This window comes from Rana temporaria, chromosome 5, assembly GCF_905171775.1.
Source record: "Rana temporaria chromosome 5, aRanTem1.1, whole genome shotgun sequence".
NCBI lineage: Eukaryota > Metazoa > Chordata > Amphibia > Anura > Ranidae > Rana > Rana temporaria.
The window spans coordinates 33,392,124-33,415,222 of NC_053493.1; the positions used below are offsets into that span (position 1 = coordinate 33,392,124).

The 23,099-nt window shown below is 47.5% G+C and overlaps 1 protein-coding gene across 1 annotated transcript in view; it reads left to right on the plus strand.

The window, feature by feature from the left end:
* CDK6 (cyclin dependent kinase 6) overlaps window positions 1-23,099 on the plus strand; it is a 248,119-nt gene that overhangs the window by 65,241 nt on the left and 159,779 nt on the right. The window contains exon 3 of the mRNA XM_040352342.1: window positions 18,437-18,572. Coding sequence (XP_040208276.1) covers window positions 18,437-18,572 — 136 coding nt within the window. The remainder of the gene's footprint in view (window positions 1-18,436; window positions 18,573-23,099) is intronic.

The following is a 23,099-nucleotide window of genomic DNA, read 5'->3' on the forward strand; positions in this document are numbered from 1 at the left end:
CCGTATAGGTGTGAACCGAGCCTTAGGCCCCATACACACGAGAGGATTTATCCGCGAATACGGTCCAGCGGACCGTTTCCGCGGATAAATCCTCTCGAGGATTTGCGCGGATTTCCATGCGATGGAGTGTACTCACCATCGCATTGAAATCCGCGCCGAAATCCTCTGGCGATGACGTGTCGCGCCGTCGCCGCGATTATGACGCAGCGACGTGCGCGACGCTGTCATATAAGGAATTCCACGCATGCGTCAAATCATTACGACGCATGAGGGGGATCCCTTCGGACGGATGGATCCGGTGAGTCTATACAGACCAGCGGATCCATCCGTTGGGATGGATTCCAGCGGATAGATTTGATAGCATGTCAGCAAATATCCGATCTGCTGGAAATCCATCCCAGGGGATAAATATCCGCGGAAACAGATCCGCTGGAGTGTACACACCATAGGATCTATCCGCTGAAACCCATTCGCTGGGATTTTTCAGCGGATGGATTCTATCGTGTGTATGGGGCCTTAGGACTGCGAATGCAGCGTGCTTTTGACATTTTGTGTCACATCTGAGATCATTGAGAATTCAGTGGCAGCCGCATTTAACCTCCTACTGACCTACCTCTGACTTGCTTGTATTGACTTGTATGGATAGAGAAGCTGTACTGAAATCAACAACCTATCGACACCGGACCCAAAAATCAATGCATGACATCAGATTACGTGTCAAGCTAGTATTGTACATGCATTGCTTGTTTACTCTTGGTTCACACCTATGCGTTTTTTTTAGTGCGTTTTGCAGAAATGCACAATAGTCCATTAACCATATAAGCCCCGGACCAATATGCAGGTTAAGGACCTTGCCCCTTTTTGCGATTCGGCACTGCGTCGCTTTAACTGACAATTGCGCGGTCGTGCGACGTGGCTCCCAAACAAAATAAGATTCCTTTTTTCCCACAAATAGAGCTTTCTTTTGGTGGTATTTGATCACATCTGCGGCTTTTATTTTTTGCGCTATAAACAAAAATAGAGTGACAATTTTGAAAAAAATTCAATATTTTTTTCTTTTTGCTATAATAAATATCATCAAAAAAGATATAAAAAAACTTTTTTTTTCCCTCAGTTTAAGCCGATACGCATTCTTCTACCTATTTTTGGTTAAAAAAATATCGCAATAAGCGTTTATTGATTGGTTTGCGCAAAATTTATAGCGTTTACAAAATAGGGGATAGTTTTATGGCATTTTAATTAATATTTTTTTTTTTACTACTAATGGCCGATTTTTTTTTTTTGCCCCCCCTTCCAAGCCAAGTCGCCAGGACCCTATTTCTAGTCGCCGTGGCGACCTGGCGACCGGGATTTGTCGAGCCCTGCCCTATTCCTCTACACCTCATTCTATATCCCATGCTGTACATTCCCTATTCTCCTACACCTCATTCTATATACCATGCTGTATGTTCTCTATTCCCCTACACCTCATTCTATATGCCATGCTGTACGTTCCCTATTCCCCTACACCTCATTCTATATGCCATGCTGTATGTTCTCTATTCCCCTACACCTCATTCTATATGCCATGCTGTACGTTCCCTATTCTCCTACACCTCATTCTATATGCCATGCTGTACGTTCCCTATTCTCCTACACCTCATTCTATATGCCATGCTGTACGTTCCCTATTCCTCTATACCTCATTCTGTATGCCATGCTGTACGTTCCCTATTTCTCTACACTTCATTCTATATGCCATGCTGTACGTTCCCTATTCCCCTACACCTCATTCTATATGCCATGCTGTACGTTCCCTATTCCTCTATACCTCATTCTGTATGCCATGCTGTACGTTCCCTATTCCCCTACACCTCATTCTATATGCCATGCGGTACATTCCCTTATTCCTCTACACCTCATTCTATATGCCATGCTGTACGTTCCCTATTCCTCTACACGTCATTCCATATGCCATGCTGTACGTTCCCTATTCCCCTACACCTAATTCTATATGCCATGCTTTATATTCCCTATTCCTGTACACCTCATTCTATATGCCATGCTTTATATTCCCTATTCCTGTACACCTCATTCTATATGCCATGTGGTACATTCCCTTATTCCTCTACACCTCAGTCTATATGCCATGCTGTACTTTCCCTATTCCGCTACACCTCAGTCTATATGCCATGCTGTACTTTCCCTATTCCGCTACACCTCAGTCTATATGCCATGCTGTACTTTCCCTATTCCGCTACACCTCAGTCTATATGCCATGCTGTACTTTCCCTATTCCCCTACACCTCATTCTATGTGCCATGCTGTACGTTGCCTATTCCCCTATACCTCATTCTATATGCCATGCTGTACGTTCCCTATTCCCCTACACCTCATTCTATATGCCATGCTGTACTTTCCCTATTCCTCTACACCTCATTCTATATGCCATGCTGTACGTTCCCTATTCCGCTACACGTCATTCTATATGCCATGCTGTACGTTCCCTATTCCCCTACACCTCATTCTATATGCCATGCTGTACGTTCCCTATTCTCCTACACCTCATTCTATATGCCATGCTGTACGTTCCCTATTCCCCTACACCTCATTCTATTTGCCATGCCGCACGTTCCCTATTCCATTGCACATCATTCTATATGCCATGCCGCATGTTCCCTATTCCATTGCACATCATTCTATATGCTATGCTGTCCCTGACCCACATCACCTCATTGTTATACCACACTGTCCATTCAATATTCTCCACCCCCTCATTCTATACACCTTGTTATTCATGTTATACTCCACGCAACCTCATTCTGTACACTTTCTTTATTCTGCACCTTACAGACCCAGCAGGTCTAGTCTGAATGTGCGTCTGCATGTGCCAGAACTGGGGCATCGGATATTTTGAAAGGGGCACAATTTCAGTGCTTGTCATGGGCACTATTTACCATAGATATGCTCCTGGGTGTACACACCTGGAAATTCAGTGCAGCGTCCCATCAATAAAGTCCCTGGCAAATCAGTATAAGAAGCAGTCAGGGTCTAACTTTCCTGACATTAGTTTGGTCTGACCCGTTAAATGGAAATTTCCTTGATAAAGCTCACAAGAGAACGCAACAAAGCTTAGTTTTCCGTGGCGAAGATGTCTGATCCTTGGTACAGACAACATCTCGATTACCTGTTTGCTTGCGGTACTGAAGCTTAACGCCGGTTACATGCATCCTCACATTGGTAAACGTCCTTTGATCTGGCAGCTCAGCTCTGACGTAGTCTGCAGTGACGGGTGAAATGAATGGTTTCTTCACCTCCGTGTGCCTTTCCATACGGGCAAGGCGTGCGGTTCAAACACTACTGCTAATGAGTCTAATGCACCAAGTTCACATAGGGCTTTTTATTCCTTCATAGGTTTACTATGGCCATTTATATGGCATAACAGTCCAATCATCTTGTGCAAGGGCTAAAACTAAACAGAGCTTGCTGGCATTTGGGCCTGGAAGACTTGGCTTGGAAAGTTTTTTTGAATTTAACATTAAAATGTAAGAGCTGCTTTTTAGTTAGACCCCTTCCCCACCATGTACAAATTGCACATTAAAAAAAAAAAAACACATGCATTAGGAATGTAAACCCTCAATATTTTTTATATTATACACTATGGGGTAGATTCACAAAGAAGTTACGCTGGCTAGTTAATTTGGCTAAGATCCGACTGGCGTAAGTCTCTTACGCCGTCATATCTTAGTTGCATATTTACGCTGGCCACTAGGTGGCGCTTCCGTTGATTTCCGCATACAATGTGCAAATGAGCTAGATACGCCGATTCAGAAACGTACGTGCGCCCGGCGGATTTTTTTACGTCGTTTACGTAAGGCGTTTTCCGGCGTAAAGTTACTCCTGCTATATGAGGCATAGCCAATGTTAAGTATGGATGTCGGGACAGCGTCAAATTTTACGTTGTTTACGTCGTTTGCGTAAGTCGTTCGCGAATAGGGCTTTGTGTAAATTATGTTTACGTCGAAAGCATTGACTATTTGCGACGTGATTAGGAGCATGCGCACTGGGATACGTTCACGGACGGCGCATGCGCCGTTCATTAGAAACGTAATTTACGTGGGGTCAAGTTTTATTTGCATAAAACACGCCCACCTCTTCACAATTTGAATTAGGCTCGCTTACGCCGGCACATTTAGGCTACCCCGCCGTAACTTAGGGCGCAGGTTCATTGGGCCAGATTATCATAGAATCGGGGGCGGCGTAGTGTAAGCCATTTACACCACGCCACCGCAACTTACTGGAGCAAGTGCCGTATTCTTCAAGCACTTGCTCCGTAATGTGCGGTGGCGTAGTGTGAATGGCCCGGCGTATGGCCGCGTAATTCAAAGGGGGCGGCTTGTATTCAAATTAAGCGCGCCCCCGCGCCGGTCGAACTGCGCATGCGCCGGGCGGAAAAATAGCCCAGTGCGCATGCTCCAGCTCACGACGGAAAACGTCAATTACACCGACGTGAGTGTCATTGACGTAAAGTCGTATTCGCGAACGACTTAGTATAACGACGTAACCGACGGAAAAAGACGACGCTGACCCGACGCCATACTTAACATGTCATACGGCGGACTGGCGTAAGGTTACCCCTCATATAGCAGGGGTAACCTTACGCTTACGGAAACGACGACGACGCGGCGCAAATTCGTTCGGGAATCGACGTATCAGGCTCATTTGCATAGTCAAATGAGAACTGAACGTAAACGCCACCTAGCGGCCAGCGTCGAATTACATCTAAGATCCGACAGTGTAAGTGACTTACACCTGTCGGATCTACGCCGTATCTATGCGAAAATGATTCTAGGAATCATACGCATAGATACCCGGGGCCAAAAACAGAGATACGACGGTGTTTCCTGAGATACACCGTCGTATCTCTTCTGAGAATCTGGCCCTTTGTGAATACAGAACCTGCCTCACTAAGTTACGGCGGCGTAGCGTATCTGAGATACGCTACGCCCGCACAAAGTTACGGCGGGCTATCTGAATCTAGCCCTATATATACTATACTAAAAGGTCTGCTAAAGGGAGACAGCATGGGAGGGGGGACACTTGACCATAAGGCCACATGCCCTCCCCTCAAGACTTTTAGGGCAGGTCCAAGGGCCTACAACTTACTGGTCAAAGTGAGTTAGGTTATTTTGTGATTTATATTACATTTTTATACCCTTAATTCCTTACTTCACTGCTCCCACCCACTAGGGTGACCACATTTCCAAACTACCATTCAGGGACACCCTCCCTTTCCAAAAATCAGCTTGTGGTGTAACGAATGCAGCACAGTGATTGGACACAAGAGGTGGGATTTATGATTTCTCCAATCTCTAGCAGGGCGCAGGGACTGTGCTCCTCCAGGCATTCCCGGCCAAGACAAGTACTGTCAGTGAGTAAAGCGGTGATGTGGCGGCCTTTTTTGGGGGCATCAGATTGGCCTGGGGGTTGGCTGTGTCAGTTTCATTTCGGGACACTGTATTGTCCTGGAATGAATGTGCCCGGGACAGACCTGCAAAATGCGGGACTGTCCCGGGCAATCCGGGACATGTGGTCACCCTACCACCCACCAACTTGCTTATGTAAGCTCAACAGATTGCCAACCATTTCAATAGCAAAATCGACACAATTGGCAAGGAGATATCCAGCATTCAAATCCCTACCCAACATATCGGATTCAACACCACACTCAATACTCTCCTCCTTTTGCCCAATTTCCACAGATGGAGTTGATAAACTCCTCTCCATGGCCCACCTCACTACCTGTCCCCTGGACCCTGTCCCCTCTCAATTACTGCGACCACCTTCCCGCTCTATCCTCAAATCCCTAACCCACATCTTCAACTATCCCTCTCCTCCGCCACCTTTCCTTCCCCGATCAAACATGCACTGGTTACCCCCATACTTAAAAAACCCTCACTAGACCCCAACTGTTTGAATAATTTAGGACCCATCTCCCTGCTCCCATTTGCCTTCAAGCTTATTGAACACCTTTTCCATGACCGAATGAGTCACTACCTCACGGACAACAACCTTCTCGACCCCCTACAGTCTGGCTTCTGCCCACAACATTCTCCTGCTAACTGCTAAAACCAATGGCCATTACTCCATACTCATACTCTTAGACCCGTACACACGGCCGAGAAACTCGACGAGCAAAACACATCGTTTTGCTCGTCGAGTTCCTTGTGAAGCCGCCGAGGATCTCGGCAAGCCAAGTTTCCCCGTTGACTAACGAGGAAATAGAGAACATGTTCTCTATTTGGCCCGACGAGATCCTCGTCGGTTTCCTCGACCGAAAGTGTACACACGACCGGGTTTCTCGGCAGAATACAGCTCCGATCGAGTTTCTGGCTGAATTCTGCCGAGAAACTCGGTAGTGTGTACGTGGCCTTAGACCTTTCTGCTGCCTTTGACACAGTTGACCACCTGCTCCTCCTCAGCAAATTACACTCTCTTGGCCTCCGTGATTCTGCTTTATCCTGGTTCTCTTCCTACCTATCTCAGCGCACTTTCAGTGTCACTTTTAATTCCATCTCCTCCATCTCACTGGCTAAATCCTGCCGCCTTAACCTCCGCAACATCTCCAGAATTCGACCCTTCCTGACTAATGATACCACAAAGCAATTTATTCACCCCTTGATTATTTCCCACCTTGACTACTGCAACTCTCTCCTTAATGGTTATCCCCTCTTCAGTCTACTATGAATTCTGCTGCTAGACTAATACACCTCACTAACCAATCTGTGACTGCTGCTCCTCTCTGCCAATCCCTTCACTGGCTTCCCCTACCCCACCGTCTATAATTCAAAATACTAACCACAACATACAAGGCCATTCACAACATCGCCCCCATCTACATTACCAACCTCATCTGCAGATATCACCCAAATCGTCCTCTCTGCTCCTCCCAGGACCGCCTGCTCTCTGGATCCCTTGTTACCTCCTCCCATGCTCGCCTTCAGGATGTCTCCAGAGCCTCTCCCATCCTCTGGAACTCCCTGCCCCGGTATGTTCGATTAGCCCCTACCCTCTCCACCTTTAGGAGATCCCTGAAGACTCATTTATTCAGGGAAGCCTATCCCACACACAGGGCCGGCCTTTGGGGTGTGCGAGCTGTGCGGCTGCACAGGGCGCCATGGGCAACAGGGGCGCCGTGCGGCCATCGCAGCTCGCAAAATGTGAGTCGCAGCAGGGCCGGGCGGTCGGCGCTACCACTAGGCGGATTAGGAAGGCAGCCTCCTAGGGTGCACTGCCACCTAAGGGCTTCCGCTGACTCTTGCCTCACCTCTTCCTCCTCATTGTCACTCCCCAGGCTCCCGGCAGAGGATAGAGGGGCCCCGGACAGCCTCTTTGTGTATGTTTAGGTGACCAGGGGGCAAGGGGTGAAGAAGGGGGGGGCGCCACAGGATTAGCTCACACAGGGCGCCTGAACACCTAAGGCTGGCTCTGCCCACACTCACCTAACAACGGTCCCCGAGCCACCCCCATCAAATAATTCTCTGCAGCTATTACCTTTAGTGCCACCCCCCCTCCCCCCCTTTAGAATGTAAGCTCTACACGCAGGACCCTCCTGTACCTTCTGTATTGAACTGTACTGTCAATGTGTTGTCCCCCCTCTACATTGTAAGCGATGCCTAAACTGTTGGCGCTATATAAATCATGAATAATAATAATAATTTTGTCACTGGCACAGAAAGTGATGGGAAACTCAAAATGATACCGTTGCCATTGAAATAGATGCAAAACCATCCAGTTGTGACAACTTCCTGTTTTGTCTCCAGAACAGGACACAAAGGGAAATTATCTCGATCAGCGGTCTCCAAACTGCAGCCCAGGGACCGGATGTGGCCCTTTGCTTCCCCTCATCTGGCACTTGGGGGCAGGGCATTATTCTGCCAATTGACACCAATGACGGAGCCTCACTCTCCCTACTCACACCATCAATGCAGCACTATTCTAATTGATATCAACAATGGGGCACTATTCCTCCCATTAGAACCAAAGATGGGGCACTGATGTTGGGAAATCTTTTAATCCCACTGGCCACATTCCCGCCCCCAAAAGCCTAAAGGACAGTATACTGACCCTTTGCATACAAAGTTTGGAGACCCCTGATCCTGATGAAGGGAAGGATCAGAGTTTTGGTAGGCCGATCCTCCTCTTCAGCAGATATCATTTGACAGCATGTCTACTAGAGGTCGACCAATATATCGGCCGATATTTGGCCGTTTTGGAGAAATCGGCATCTGCTGATTTTTATCCAAATCGGGCCGATATTTTACAATTCCTGCTAGCGATGCCACGGCTCCGGAGCTAGGCCGGAGCCGCGGCCTTTCCTGATGCTGTGACCGCGGCGGCAATCCGCGGATTCGCGGATTGCCGCCACGGTCACAGCATCAGGAAAGACCGCGGCTTCGGCCTAGCTCCGGAGCCGCGGCCATCTTGGTACACCCAGCGTGGCGTCCCTCCTCTGTTAACGCCCACAGAGGAGGTGGGGCCCGCGCTCGTGGGACACACACCGCTCTGGTGTCTGTACTACGGAGGGCAGGGAGGGGGGTTTCTATACTGGAGGGAGAGGGGGTCTGTACTGAGGGGGGGTGACACCATTTTTTTGCACCAGTGCCACCTGCAAAGGCCACTTGCCATCTGCCAGTAACAATACCAGCGCCACCATCCAGTACCATCCGCCAATGCCACCTGCCAGTGCCAATACCAGTGCCACCATCCAGTGCCAATTAGTGCCACCTTCCATCAGTGCCAATGCCACCTACCAGTGCCACCATCCAGTGCCAATTAGTGCCACCTTCCATCAGTGCCATCCGCCAATGCCACCTGCCAGTGCCAATACCAGTGCCACCATCCAGTGCCAATTAGTGCCACCTTCCATCCAGTGCCATCCGCCAATGCCACCTGCCAGTGCCAATACCAGTGGCACCATCCAGTGCCAGTAAGTGCCACCTTCCATCCAGTGCCACCTGCCAGTGCGATCCAGTGCCACCTACCAGTGCCAACTAAAGCCATAAGTGCCACCTGCCAATGCCAACCAGTGCTAACTATTGCCACCCAGTGCCACCTGCCAGTGCCATCAACCAGTGCCATCTGCCAATCAGTGCCACCTGCTAGTACCATCTTTCAGTGCCATTCAGTGCAACCTGCCAGTGCCAATAAGTGCCTTCTGCTAGTGCCATCTTCCTTCCAGTGCCAAATAGTGCCATCCAGTGCCACGAGCCAGTGCCACCAATAAAAAATTAAAATCGGCCTAAAATATCGGCCGCAAAAATCGGCATCATATATCGGCCATCGGCCGCCCAGATTTCTAAATATCGGCATCGGCCAGAGAAAAACCCATATCGGTCGACCTCTAATGTCTACATCTTCACACATTGCAATGAAGGGAACCTGGAGCAACCTTTTCCCCGGGAAAAGTCAATCCTATATTTCTGGCATTCTGTAACTTTTTTCAGTGCTCAGCAAAACTAATACAATAAATTCAGGTCAACTTTTGAGCATGTCATTGCTTTAATTTAGATATTTGGCAGCTACTGTTGTGTGACGGGCAAATATCTGTCACTCTTGCACAATCATGCAATCTATCTAATCATGGGAAGTTTTTTTTTCCAAAGGAAAAAAATATTACAGAATTTGGATGCGGAATTTAAGACATTCTGTGCTTCCAAATGCAAAGTCTGGATTACAGAAGCCATCGATCACAGTGTAGATCCTCGCAGGGCTGGACTGAGACCAAAATTTGGCCCTGGACTTCATCCAGACCGGCCCACTTTAAGTTTGCAAACAAGCACAAAAACAGTATATAAACTACCGTATTTATCGTGGTATAACGCGCTCCCGCGTATACCGCGCACCCCTAAAGTGGCCCCCGAAATTCCTGTAAAAAAAAATGTTATATGATTTTATTACTTACAGTTTTGGTGTCTTCCCAGCGTCCATCGTCCGGTCCGGCGTCCGTCTGCGGCCTCGATGGTGTCCTCCCGGCTTCTCCAGCGCGCGCCTCAAGTCGAGTCCCCGCTTCCCGCACTCAGTTCGAACGCCTCCGCCGACATATACCGAGTGCAGTACACTCGGGTACATTCGGCAAGGCTCGGCGTCGCTCGCGCTCACGCTCTGTGACGTTTATGCGTGAGCACGAGCGAAGCCGAGACTAGCCGAATGTACCCGAGTGTACTGCACTCGGTTTATGTCGGCGCAGGATTTCAAACTGAGCGCGGGAAGCGGCTATCGGCGTATATCGCGCACCCACGATTTCCCCCTTATTTTAAGGGGAAAATAGTGCGCGATATACGCCGATAAATACGGTATACGCAATTGTGCAAAAAAACATAAGTAGCATAACATAAGGAGTCCTCACTCACCTCTTTTATTATATCACTTATTCTCCTCTGTATTTTTCTCATCCTTCTCACATCACTGCATGAAGTGGAGGGCGAGCTGTGCAGCCATTACTTTGACAGGCTGTCACTGAAACCGGCCCAATGAGCAATCGGCCCACCGGGAAACTCCCTATAGTCCCTATGGCCAGTACATGCCTGGATCCTCGCTGTCCTCAGGATTAGGGTCTGTGATGCATGCTTTATTTTCACTGAACATTGATACGCCTTAAAGCCCAGCTCCGGGCAAGTAAAAAATGATCACAGCCCCACTGCAAGCGTTAATTGCTTGTTTAGATCTAGGGGAACAATAAAGATTTACTTACCCGATCCTCTGCTCCTCCCCACAGCTAGACCGATCTCTGCAGCTTCTGTACCCCTGCACTGTGGGTTCTGATGTCATCAAGACCAGAGCAGGGTCTATAACCTTGTGTTGGATGTGAGGATGCCAAGGGACAAACCAAAGCCAGATCGTGGGGGAGCGCAATATGTTGGAGGAGTGGAGAATCAGGTGAGTAAAACAGCTTCTCTTCTCCCATGGACAGAAGGAGCTATTAGCCCTTGCAGTGCGGGCGCAGTGTGGGCGCAGTGCGGGCACAGCCCCACTGCAAGTAGTTTGTTTTGTTCCTGCCTGGAGTTGGGCTTTAACCACTTGCCGACCGCCTACCGCAGATGTACTGCAGCAGTTTGGCTCTTTTGCGGGAAACGACGTACCTGTATATCCTTTAATGCAATAGCCATTGCGGGACGCACGTGCACTGCCGGAGGCGCGATTGCACGCTGATAGGGCACAGGTGGTGCCAATCAGCGGGTCACAATATCCACCGGCCAATCGCGGTCATTCCTGGGAGAGGCAGAACAACGTTCCGCCTATGTAAACAAGGCAGATCACCATTCTGACAGGGGAGAAGATAGAGATCTTGGCCCATATTCACGTACAGTGGCGTATCTTTGTGCGGGCGTAACTTATCCTATTTACGTTACGCCTCCGCAACTTAGACGGGCAAGTGCAGTATTCTCAAAGCACTTGCTCCGTAAGTTGCGGCGGCGTAAATAGGCCGGCGTAAGCCCGCCTAATTCAAATTTGGAAGATGTGGGCGTGTGTTATGTAAATGTTATGTGACCCCACGTAAATGACGCTTTTTACGAACGGCGCATGCGCCGTCCATGGACATATCCCAGTGTGCATTGCTCCAAAGTACGCCGCAAGGACGTATTGGTTTCAACGTGAACGTAAATTACGTCCAGCCCCATTCACGGACGAGTTATGCAAACAACGTAAAATTTTCAAAATTCGACGAGGGAACGACGTCTATACTTAACATTGTTACGCCGCATGTACGCCTCATATAGCAGGGGTAACTTTACGCCGGGAAAAGACTAACGTAAACGGCGTATCTGTTTCCTGCGTCGGCTGGTCGTACGTTCGTGAATTCGCGTATCTTGCTTATTTACATATTTCTAGGGGTAAATCAGCGTACACGCCCCTAGCGGCCAGCGTAAATATGCAGTTAAGATCCGACGACGTAAGAAACTTACGCCAGTCGGATCTAATACAAATCTATGCGTAACTGATTCTAAGGCCCCGTACACACGAGAGGATCTATCCGCTGGTATTTATCCGCGGATCAGTTCCAGCGGATAGATCCTGTGGTGTGTCCAGCCCAGTGGATATTTATCCGCGGATATTTTTCGGGCCGATGGATTTCCAGCGGATACAAATTTCTTAGCATGCTAAGAAATCTATCCGCTGGAATCCTGTCCAGCGGATTGATCCGGTGGTCTGTACAGACTCACCGGATGAATCCGTCCGATCCCCTCCCTCGCATGCGTTGTAATGATTTGACGCATGCGTGGGAAGTCTTTACCTTCCAGCGTCGCGCACGTCGCCACGGCATCATCGCGGCGACGGCGCGACACGTCACCGCGGATGGATTCCGCGGGTATTTCGATCTGATGGTTAGTACAACCATCAGATCAAAATCCGCCAGAGGATTTATCCGCGGGAACGGTCCGGAGGACCGTTTCCAGCGGATAATCCTCTCGTGTGTACGGGGCCTAAGAATCAGGCGCATAGATACGACGGCTCGGACTAGAGATACAACGTCGTATCTCCTTTGAGAATCTGGGCCCTTGTGTTCCTGCTAACCTTGTTAACCCTAATATACCCCCTGGTTTTAACCCTTTCCCTGCCAGTGTCATTAGTGTCATTAGTACACTGAAAGTGCATATTTTTAGCATTCATCACTGTAATAACGTCACTGGTCCCCAAAAAAAGTGTTGTGTCCAATTTGTCCTCCGCAATGTGGCCGTAAAAATCGCTGTTCGGATATCTGATGAAAAAATCCATTGGTTCGTTTTCATCAGACGAACCGATCGTGTGTACAGGGCATAAGGCAGCTGCCCAAGAAGCCCTGGACGTGCGTTGTTGTCCTTTTATGAAAATTAACATTTGCTACACGGTTCTTGATATGCCCTGTACACACGATCGGTTCATTCGATGAAAACGGTCCATCAGACCGTTTTCATCAGAAGAACCGATCGTGTGTACGCGGCATTACTCTTGTATTTAAACATTATTTGAATATTTTGGAGTTCAGCTTTAAATCTCTTTATTCTGCCCCATGCGGCCTCTTTCATAGGTTTGATGGTCGGCTCTGCCAGCATGAGAGATGCCTGGCAAGAAAGGTGTTTTTGAGAATTACAGTAAATGTAAGTCAACACAAAGAAATCATACAGACGGAATATTTTCCAGTGCTTAGATTTCAGGCTTCAGAGCGGCCTAGGTGCGGGTTATTTACATGTGTTAGGTAAAGGCCGCTCTTCCCCGTCCATTCACATAAATACATTTTTTTTTCAAGTTGCCGACCTACAACCAAATGCATGCACACACTTTGTATTCAGAGCGTTTTTCCTTCTGCAAGATCCGCCATTTTTTTTATTTTTTACCTAACTTCAGCCCAGGCCATTCTTTGCCATACGGCACTGCGTTGCTTTAATTGATAATTGTGCTGTCTTATGACGCTGTACCCAAACAAAATTGATGTCTTTTTTTCCCCACAAATAGAGCTTTCTTTTGGTGGTATTTTGCGCTATAAACAAAAAAAAAGCGACAATTTTGAAAAAAAAAAATGATATATTTTACTTTTTGCTATAATAAATATCCCCCCAAAAAATGTTGAAAAAAAAAAAATCTCTTTCTCAGTTAAGGCCAATATGTATTCTTCTACATATTATTTGGTAAAAAAATCTCAATAAGCGTATATTTATTGGTTTGCGCAAAAGTTATAGGGCCAGATTCACAGAAAAAGTACGCCGGAGTATCTGCTGATACTCTGGCGTACTTTCAAATTTGCCGCGTCGTATCTTTAGTTTGAATTCACAAACAAAGATACAACGGCATTTGGCTAAGATCCGACAGGCGTGCGGCTTCGTACGCCTTCGGATCTTAGGATGCAATACTTCGGCACCCGCTGGGTGGAGTTTGCGTCGTTTTCCGCGTCGGGTATGCAAATTAGCTGTTTACGGCGATCCACGAAGGTACGCGCGTTCGTCGCATTCTCTTACGTCGCCGCTAGTCGGCTTTATTTCGCGCAAAGCACGGCGGGAAATTTCAAAACGGAGCATGCGCGGGAACGCGCCTAATTTAAATGATACACGCCCCATTTGAATTAGGCAGGCTTGCGCCGGACGGCTTTACGCTACGCCGCCGCAAGTTTACAGGCAAGTGCTTTGTGAATCAAGCACTTACGCTGAAAACTTGCGGCGGTGTAACGTAAATGGGATACGTTACGCCGCCGGATTTCTACATGAATCTGGCCCATAGCGTCTAGAAAAAATAGGGAATAGATTTATGGCATTTTTATTATTATTTTTATTTATTTTTTACTAGTAGTGGCAGCGATTTTTAGCGGGACTGTGACATTGTGGCGTTCAGATCGGACACTTTGACACTTTTTTGGGACCATGCTATAAAATTGCACTGATTACTGTGTAAATGTCACTGGCAGGGAAGGGGTTAACACTAGGGGGCGATCAAGGGGTTAAATGTGTTCGCCAGGTGTGTTTCTAACTGTGAGGGGATGGGACTGACTAAAGGATCGCTGTTTCTCCTCCACTGTCAGAACAGGGATTTGTGTATTTATGCACACAAATCTCCGTTCTAGCTCTCGTGCCTGTGATTGCGGGTGGCTGGCGGCGATTGCGCCTGCCACGCTCATCGGGTCCCCCGCCTTGCAGCGGGCGCGCACACCTGCTATGGCTCTTAAAGGAGCCGCCGTACATATACAGCGATTCGAGCAGGGGAGCCAACCTGCTGCCATATATGTATGGGAGCCGATCAGGAAGTGGTTAAGGCATGGATGGATATAACGGACGTAACGTGTACAGGGCGGAGGAGCCACGCCAGACGTCACCCGTGATCACCGCTGTCCTTTGTTTACATGCTGTGTACATTCTGCAGTTGTTAGCACTCGCAGTTGAGTGCTCTATAAATGTGAGTAGATTGTCTTATGCTTTTATCCTTATTAAATGTTCAATTCAGAGAGCACTAGATCGCCTCTTTTTTTTTTTATTTACAAATGGTGGAGCGCAACTCTAGGATCTCTCTCCATGATTTTATTGCTGTTTGCTGCAAGAGGCTTATCTGAGGATTGTCAGTAAGATCTCCTTTTGTGGGATTACATGTCCCATGACCTATTGTTGGTCGAACCTGTAAGGTGAGAGGCAATCCTTGTGTGTGGTGGAGGATTCTTTCTGGTCACCTGTTTTCTATCCACGCTGCAAGCTGTGATTTTGTGCCTTTCCACATGCACTCACGGGGCTAGATTCAGATACAATTGTGTATCTATGGGCCGGCGTAACGTATCTCAGATACGTTACGCCGCCGAAAATTAGGGCGCAAGTTCCGTATTCAGAAAGGAGTTGCGCCCTGAGTTACGGCGGCGTAACGTATTTGGTCCGGCGCAAGCCGCCTAATTCAAATGGGAATGATGTGGGCGTGTTTTATTTAAATGAATGGTGACCCCGCGTATTTTACGTTTTTACGCACTGTGAAAAAATCCCAGTGCGCATGCTCAAAATTACGCCGCAAATCGTCATTGCTTTAGACGTGAACGTAACTAACGTACAGCCCTATTCGCGAACGACTTACTCAAACGACGTAAAATTTTCAAAACTCGACACGGGAACGACGTCCATACTTAACATTGGCTAGGCCTCATATAGCAGGGGTAACTTTACGTCGGAAAAAGCCTAACGTAAACGACGTAAAAAAAAATGCGCCGGCCGGACGTACGCTTCTGAATCGGCGTATCTACCTAATTAGCATATTCATTGCGTAACTATACGGAAGCGCCACCTAGCGGCCAGCGTAAATATGCAGCCTAAGATACGACGGTGTAAGACACTTACGCCGGTCGGATCTTAGGGAAATCTATGCGTATCTGATTCTATGAATCAGTCGCATAGGTACGACGCCGAAACTCAGAGATACAACGGCGTATCCGGAGATATGCCGCCGTATCTCCTTTCTGAATCCGGCCCACTGACTTTTTCCTGTCTATGGACTTGATTTTTGGAACAGCATTATTATTGTAGCATCAATACCATTTTATTACTTTTATTATTGATTTCTTTGCACTGTTTTATTGTTTATTTTCTCTGAGTTTTTTTTATGGATTTATCCTGAGTGCTGGCTTGCAATTGTATAAGTTTTAGTTAAAATCATTTTTTTCAGCGCTGAATACTTTTATTTTATGGATTGATATTAGAGCTCATGAAAATTGTGATGTCCTTGCACATTTTCTCAGTCTCACAGCCTCATCGAAGGACTCCGAACACGTTGGGATGTGTCCTGTGGATTTTGGAAGCAGTTAAAGTGATTCTAAAGGCAGAAGTTTTTTTTTATCTTAATGCAATCTATGTATTAAGATAAAAAAGACTTCAGTGGGCAGCAGCCCACCTAATACTTACCTGAGCCCCACCTCGATCTAGCCATGTTGCACGAGACCCTCGGCTGTTCGCGACTTTTCCTCCTGATTGGCTGAGACGCAGCAGCGGGACCCAATAGCGCCATTCAAAGTCAGTGAGCCAATGAAGAATGACAGGGGGCAGGGCCGAGTCACGGCCCTGTGTCTTATGGGGACCCTGATGCAAGGAGGAATCTGGTGTGACGTGGATTCTGATGTAAAGTGGGACTCTTGTGTAAGGAGAACTATGGTGTAAGGGAAATCGACGGGGGCCCTGATGTATGGGGGAATCTGGTGTGAGGTGGATTCTGATGAAAGGGAGACTGACAGAGACCCTGATATAAGGGGTAACTGATGTAGGTATCGGTATTTAGTGGACTGTCCGTTTATATGAAGGTCCAGAATGCAAGACACGGCTCTGTGTCTTATGGGGACCCTGATGCAAGGGGGAATCTGGTGTGAGGTAGATTCTGATGTAAGGTGGGACTCTTGTGTAAGGAGGACTCAGGTGTAAGGGAAATCGACTGGGACCCTGATTTAAGGGGGAATCTGGTGTGAGGTAGATTCTGATGTAAGGTGGGACTCCTGTGTAAGGAGCACTCAGGTGTGAGGAAAATCGAAAGGGACCCTGATTTAAGGGGGAATCTGGTGTGAGGTAGATTCTGATGTAAGGTGGGACTCTTGTGTAAGGAGGACTCAGGTGTGAGGGAAATCGACGGGGACCCTGATTTAAGGGGGAATCTGGTGTGAGGTAGATTCTGATGCAAGGGGGGACTCTTGTGTAAGGAGGACTCAGGTGTAAGGGAAATCGACTGGGACCCTGATGTATGGGGGAATCTGGTGTGAGGTGGATTCTGATGAAAGGGAGACTGACAGAGACCCTGATGTAAGGGGTAACTGATGTAGGTATCGGTATTTAGTGGACTGTCCGTTTGTATGAAGGTCCAGAATGCAAGTGGATGCAAGTCACGGCTCTGTGTCTTATGGGGACCCTGATGCAAGGGGGAATCTGGTGTGAGGTAGATTCTAATGTAAGGTGGGACTCTTGTGTAAGGAGAACTCTGGTGTGAGGGAAATCAACGGGGACCCTGATGTAAGGGGGAATCTGGTGTGAGGTGGATTCTGATTTAAGGGGGGACTCTTGTGTAAGGAGGACTCAGGTGTAAGGGAAATCGACAGGGACCCTGATGTATTGGGGGAATCTGGTGTGAGGTGGATTCTAATGTAAGGGGGGACTCTTGTGTATGGAGCACTCAGGTGTAAGGGAAATCGACGGGGACCCTGATGTATGGGGCAATCTGGTGTGAGGTGGATTCTGATGGAACGGAGACTGATGGAGACCCTGATGTAAGAGGTAACTGATGTAAGTATCGGCATTTAGTGGACTGTCCGTTTGTATGAAGGTCCAGATTGCAAGTGAATGCAAGTCACGGCTCTGTGTCTTATTTGGACCCTGATGCAAGGGGGAATCTGGTGTGTGGTAGATTCTGATGTAAGGTGGGACCCTGATGTAAGGGGGTACTCTGATGGGGACCCTGATGCAAGTGGGGATCCTGATGTACGGGAGGACTCTGATGTAAGGGAGACTGATGGGGACTTGAGGTAAAGGGGGACTCTGATGGTGACCCTGATGCAAGGGTGGTCTCTAATGTAAGGGGGGACTCCGATGGGCACCCTAATGCAAGGAGGTGTAAGAGGGACTTTGGAATAAGGAAGACACTGAAGGGACCCTCATGAACGAGGGGGCAATGATGAGGATTTTTTTTGGCCCATGAATATTAGTAAATTACACAATGTGGCTCTCGTACTGAAATGTTGGAGCCCCCTGACTTTAAGTGACAACGCAGCTTCTTCTAGAGATACGGCACAGTGAGTGAGCGTTGTCACCCTTGGACAGGAAGTGTGTTGCTGGAATCAATACAATACTGTGAAAATACATGAAATGTTTTATGTATTATGTTTTTGTTCTCATGTTTGGAAAATCCTTTTAGTACATTTCCTATAGTAAAGGATGAAGCACTGAGGAGGATAAGTAACAGTCCCTTTGTCTTTCTTCCTCAGGTTGTTTGATGTGTGCACCGTATCGCGGACAGACAGAGAGACCAAGCTGACACTGGTGTTTGAACATGTTGACCAAGATCTGACCTCTTACTTGGATAAAGTGCCTGAACCCGGAGTGCCCAATGAGACGATAAAGGTAGAAATACGCCGGTCTGTATGGGGGATGTATCTTTTACTTGGTTGAAGAACGGCTTTTTACAAAGCTCATATTGCAACTATCTCAACTTTACTCATCATATTGAAAGCCCAACTGTTTCCCAGTTTTACTCATGGTTTCTAATTTAGTCTCGTTTTCAGCCACATCTAGTGTGCCGTTATTTAACAACGGTTTATCCCCCTTGGTTCTGTCATAATGATCAAAATCAAAATGGCAACTGCAGCCATAGAAGGGTGTTTTTTTACTCGCTGTGTCCATTTTGAGATTTAGACCCATTGCACACGGGGCCATCTGCTGCTGTGCGTCCCTCACGGCATTTTAGTATGCTTGGGAAGGAAAGGTACAGCATCTAGTAGTGCCAAAGTCAATGGCAGGCTTTGGCTGGACCGGGTGGTATCAGCATTTAGGGGACTGTCCGTTTGTATGAAGGTCTAGAATGCAAGTGTAGGGTTGACAAATAGGACAGGAATCAGTGGCGGCTGGCGCTCAAAATTTTTGGAGGGGCGCAAACAACGCAGCTACTGTGCCTATCAATTGCAGCCACTGTGCCCATCAAAGCCACTGTGCCCATCAATTGTCGCCACTGTGCCATGCCATCAATAGTTGCCACTGTGCCATGCCATCAATTGTCACCACTGTGCCATCAATTTTTGCCACTGTGCCATGCCATGAAATGCATCCACTGTGCCATGCCATCAAACACAGCCACTGTGCCATCATTTATCGCCACTGTGCCATCAATTGTCGCCACTGTGCCATGCCATCAATTTTCGCCACTGTGCCATCAATTTTCGCCACTGTGCCATGCCATCAAATGCAGCCACTGTGCCATGCCATCAAACGCAGCCACTGTGCCATCATTTATCGCCACTGTGCCCATCAATTGTCACCACTGTGCCATGCCATCAAACGCAGCCACTGTACCATCAATTGTCGCCACTGTGGCCATTAATTGTCACCACTGTGCCATGCCAACAATTGTCGCCACTCTGCCATCAGTTGTCGCCACTGTGCCATCAGTTGTCACCACTGTGCCTTCAATTGTCGCCACTGTGCCCATCAATTGTCACCACCGTGCCATGCCAAACGCAGCCACTGTGCCATGTCATCAAACGCAGCCACTGTGCCATCAATTGTTACCACTGTGCCCTGTAAAATGCTGCAAGATTGCCCCCCCCCCCCCCGCACGGCACTTACCTTTCTGGGCTCAGCCATCCTCCTTTCAGCGTCCCTCGATGTCTTCTCCCGCCCTCGATGTGGCTTCAACCAACCAGGTTACCGGAACCGGTGAACCTGATTGGCTGAGATGCCTGTCAGTGTTAACCAGGGAATGCACACCCCATGCGTCCCCTGGTTAACTATTTGGAAGCCGATTACAGCCCTCAGCCCACTGGCTCTGATAGGCACTTCCAAAGCCAACCAGCTGCCGTTATTCAGATGGCCGGTGCTCACCAGGGGGCTGGCCATCTGAATAGTGGGCGGTAGCGACAATAAATAGATTCATGCAATGCATGAATCTGTGTATTGTATTCAGTGATGGTGCAGGAGTGAGAGGGAGCGGCACTCTTGCGCCCTCTATGGAAGCACCGCCACTGACAGGAAGTGAAGGATAATCTCCCTACTTCCTGTCTGTTTGATGGGTGTTAGGTGGAGCAGGAAGTGAGGGGGAGTGAGGAAGGATTAGAACAACCTTTCTCAACTAGGCTTCCTCCAGAGCAGAGGTAGGCATCCTCGGCTCTCCAGCTGTGATGAAACTACAAGTCCCATGAGACATTGCAAGACCCTGACAATCACAGGCATGACTCCTAGAGGCAGAGGCATGATGGGATTTGTAGTTTCACCACAGCTGGAGTGCCGAGGTTGCCTTCCCCTGCTCCAGAGGTTGCTAGGGGTTGCTTAAGTAATATAAGTTATCACTGACACTAATGACTTTTACAGTTATCTGTAATGGGGACATTCTTCCCACTGACCACCAAATGTAAGGAGTATTCTTCCCACTGACCACCAATTTAAGAAGTATTTTTCGGACTGACCTCCAAAGTAAGGAGCATTCTTCCCACTGACCTCCAATGTAAGGGACATTCGCCCCACTGGCCATCAATGTATGGAGTGTTCTTCCCACTGACCACCAATGTAAGGATAATTCTTTCCACTGACCACCAATCGGATATTCCGACAACAATTGTCCGATGGATGTGTTTTGTCGGATAATCCAAATATCTGTACTCTCCTTCGGACAATTGTTCTCGGAACTTCCGACAACAAATGTTGGCTGTGCATGTTCTCAAATTGTCCAACAACAAATGTGTTCCGTCTGATAATCCGATTGTGTGTACACAAGTCCGTCAGACTAAAATCCAAAGTACAAACACGCATGCTCCGAACCAATGCTAACCATCAAACAACATCAGCAGAAGTTGCCCAAATGGTGGCACTAAAGAGCTGAAAAACCACAAAGTTTTGGGAAGGTTGGATGAAAAAGTTCTGCTGTCTGTATGCAGAACAAGTTTATGGCCAACACCCTTCGGACAAAAATCCACGGATTTGTCCGATGGAAGTCCGATCGTGTGTATGAGGCTTCAGGCCTCGTACACACGATAGGTTAACCAGAGGACAACGGTCTGAAGGACCGCTTTCATCGGTCAAAACCGATTGTGTGTGGGCCCCATAGGTTATTTATCCATAGGTTAAAAAAAAGCCAACTTGCTTTAACCACTTAAGCCCCGGACCATTTTGCAGCTAAATGCCCAGGCCATATTTTGCGATTCGGCACTGCGTTGCTTTAACAGACAATTGCGCGGTCGTGCGACGTGGCTCCCAAACAAAATTGGCGACCTTTTTTCCTCACAAATAGAGCTTTCTTTTGGTGGTATTTGATCACCTCTGCGGTTTTTATTTTTGGCGCTATAAACAAAAATAGAGCGACAATTTTGAAAAAAATGCAATATTTTTTACTTTTTGCTATAATAAATATCCCCAAAAAACATATATAAAAAAAAAATTTCCCCCTCAGTTTAGGCCGATACGTATTCTTCTACCTATTTTTGGTAAAAAAAACGCAATAAGCGTTTATCGATTGGTTTGCGCAAAATTTATAGCGTTTACAAAATAGGGGATAGTTTTATTGCATTTTTATTAATTTTTTTTTTTTTACTACTAATGGCGGTGATCAGCGATTTTTTTCGTGACTGCGACATTATGGCGGACACTTCGGACAATTTTGACACATTTTTGGGACCATTGTCATTTTCACAGCAAAAAATGCATTTAAATTGCATTGTTTATTGTGAAAATGACAGTTGCAGTTTGGGAGTTAACCACAGGTGGAGCTGTAGGAGTTATGTTTCACCTAGTGTGTGTTTACAACTGTAGGGGGGTGTGGCTGTAGGACGTCATCGATCGAGTCTCCCTTATAAAAAGGATCACTTGATCGATACGCCGCCACAGTGAAGCACGGGGAAGCCGTGTTTACAAACGGCTCTCCCCGTTCTTCAGCTCCGGGGAGCGATCTCGACGGAGCGGCTATAACCGAATAGCCGCGCTGACGTCCCGGATCGCTCCCCGAGGGAATCCACCCGCCGCACGCAACGGGGGGGGTCCCGATCGGAACCACCACCCGATAGAAGGCAGGGACGTATATATACGCCCATCTGCCTGTCCGTGCCATTTTGTGGACGTATATAGTCGTGCGGCGGCGTTAAGGGGTTAAAATTAACCGATGGATTCCTAACCGATAGGTCAAAAACGATCAATGGTAGGCACAACCATCGGTTAAAAATCCACGCATGCTCAGAATCAAGTCGACGCATGCTTGGAAGCATTGAACTTCGTTTTTTTTCAGCACGTCGTTGTGTTTTACGTCACCGCTATCTGACACGATCGGTTATTTAACCGATGGTGTGTGGGCGCGACGGACCATCAGTCAGCTTCATCGGTTAACCTAGGACAACGGTCCTTCAGACCATTCTCATCGGATGGACTAATCGTGTGTATGAGGCTTAAGAGGACCCTTTTGCACTGACCAGCAATGTAATGGAACACTTCACTAAACACCAGTGTAAGGGGGATACTACTGGAACAGGAAAAGGTTTGACCGCACTCACAGGTTTGAAGCAAAAGTGAAGACTTTATTGAGGATAAAAATCATCAGACAACATCATAGACATTATGACATCAATGCAGACCTGGCAGAGATTAACGCGTTTCACGAATTGGAATTTGCTTAGTCATAATCTGACAAACACTGGTAAGTATAACCCTTATATAGCAATATACTCTGATATCTAGCTGTGATGTATTATGCCAATTAACCCTTGTATCTGAGGTTTCTGCAACAAAACAGACAAAAAAAACACAAATAACTACAACCTATACAATAAAACCAGTACACATATAATAAATTAAAGGAAAGAAACTTTACCCACTTCAGCCCCGGAGGATTTGGCTGCCCAATGACCGGGCCATTTTTTGCGATTCGGCACTGCGTCGCTTTAACTGACAATTGCG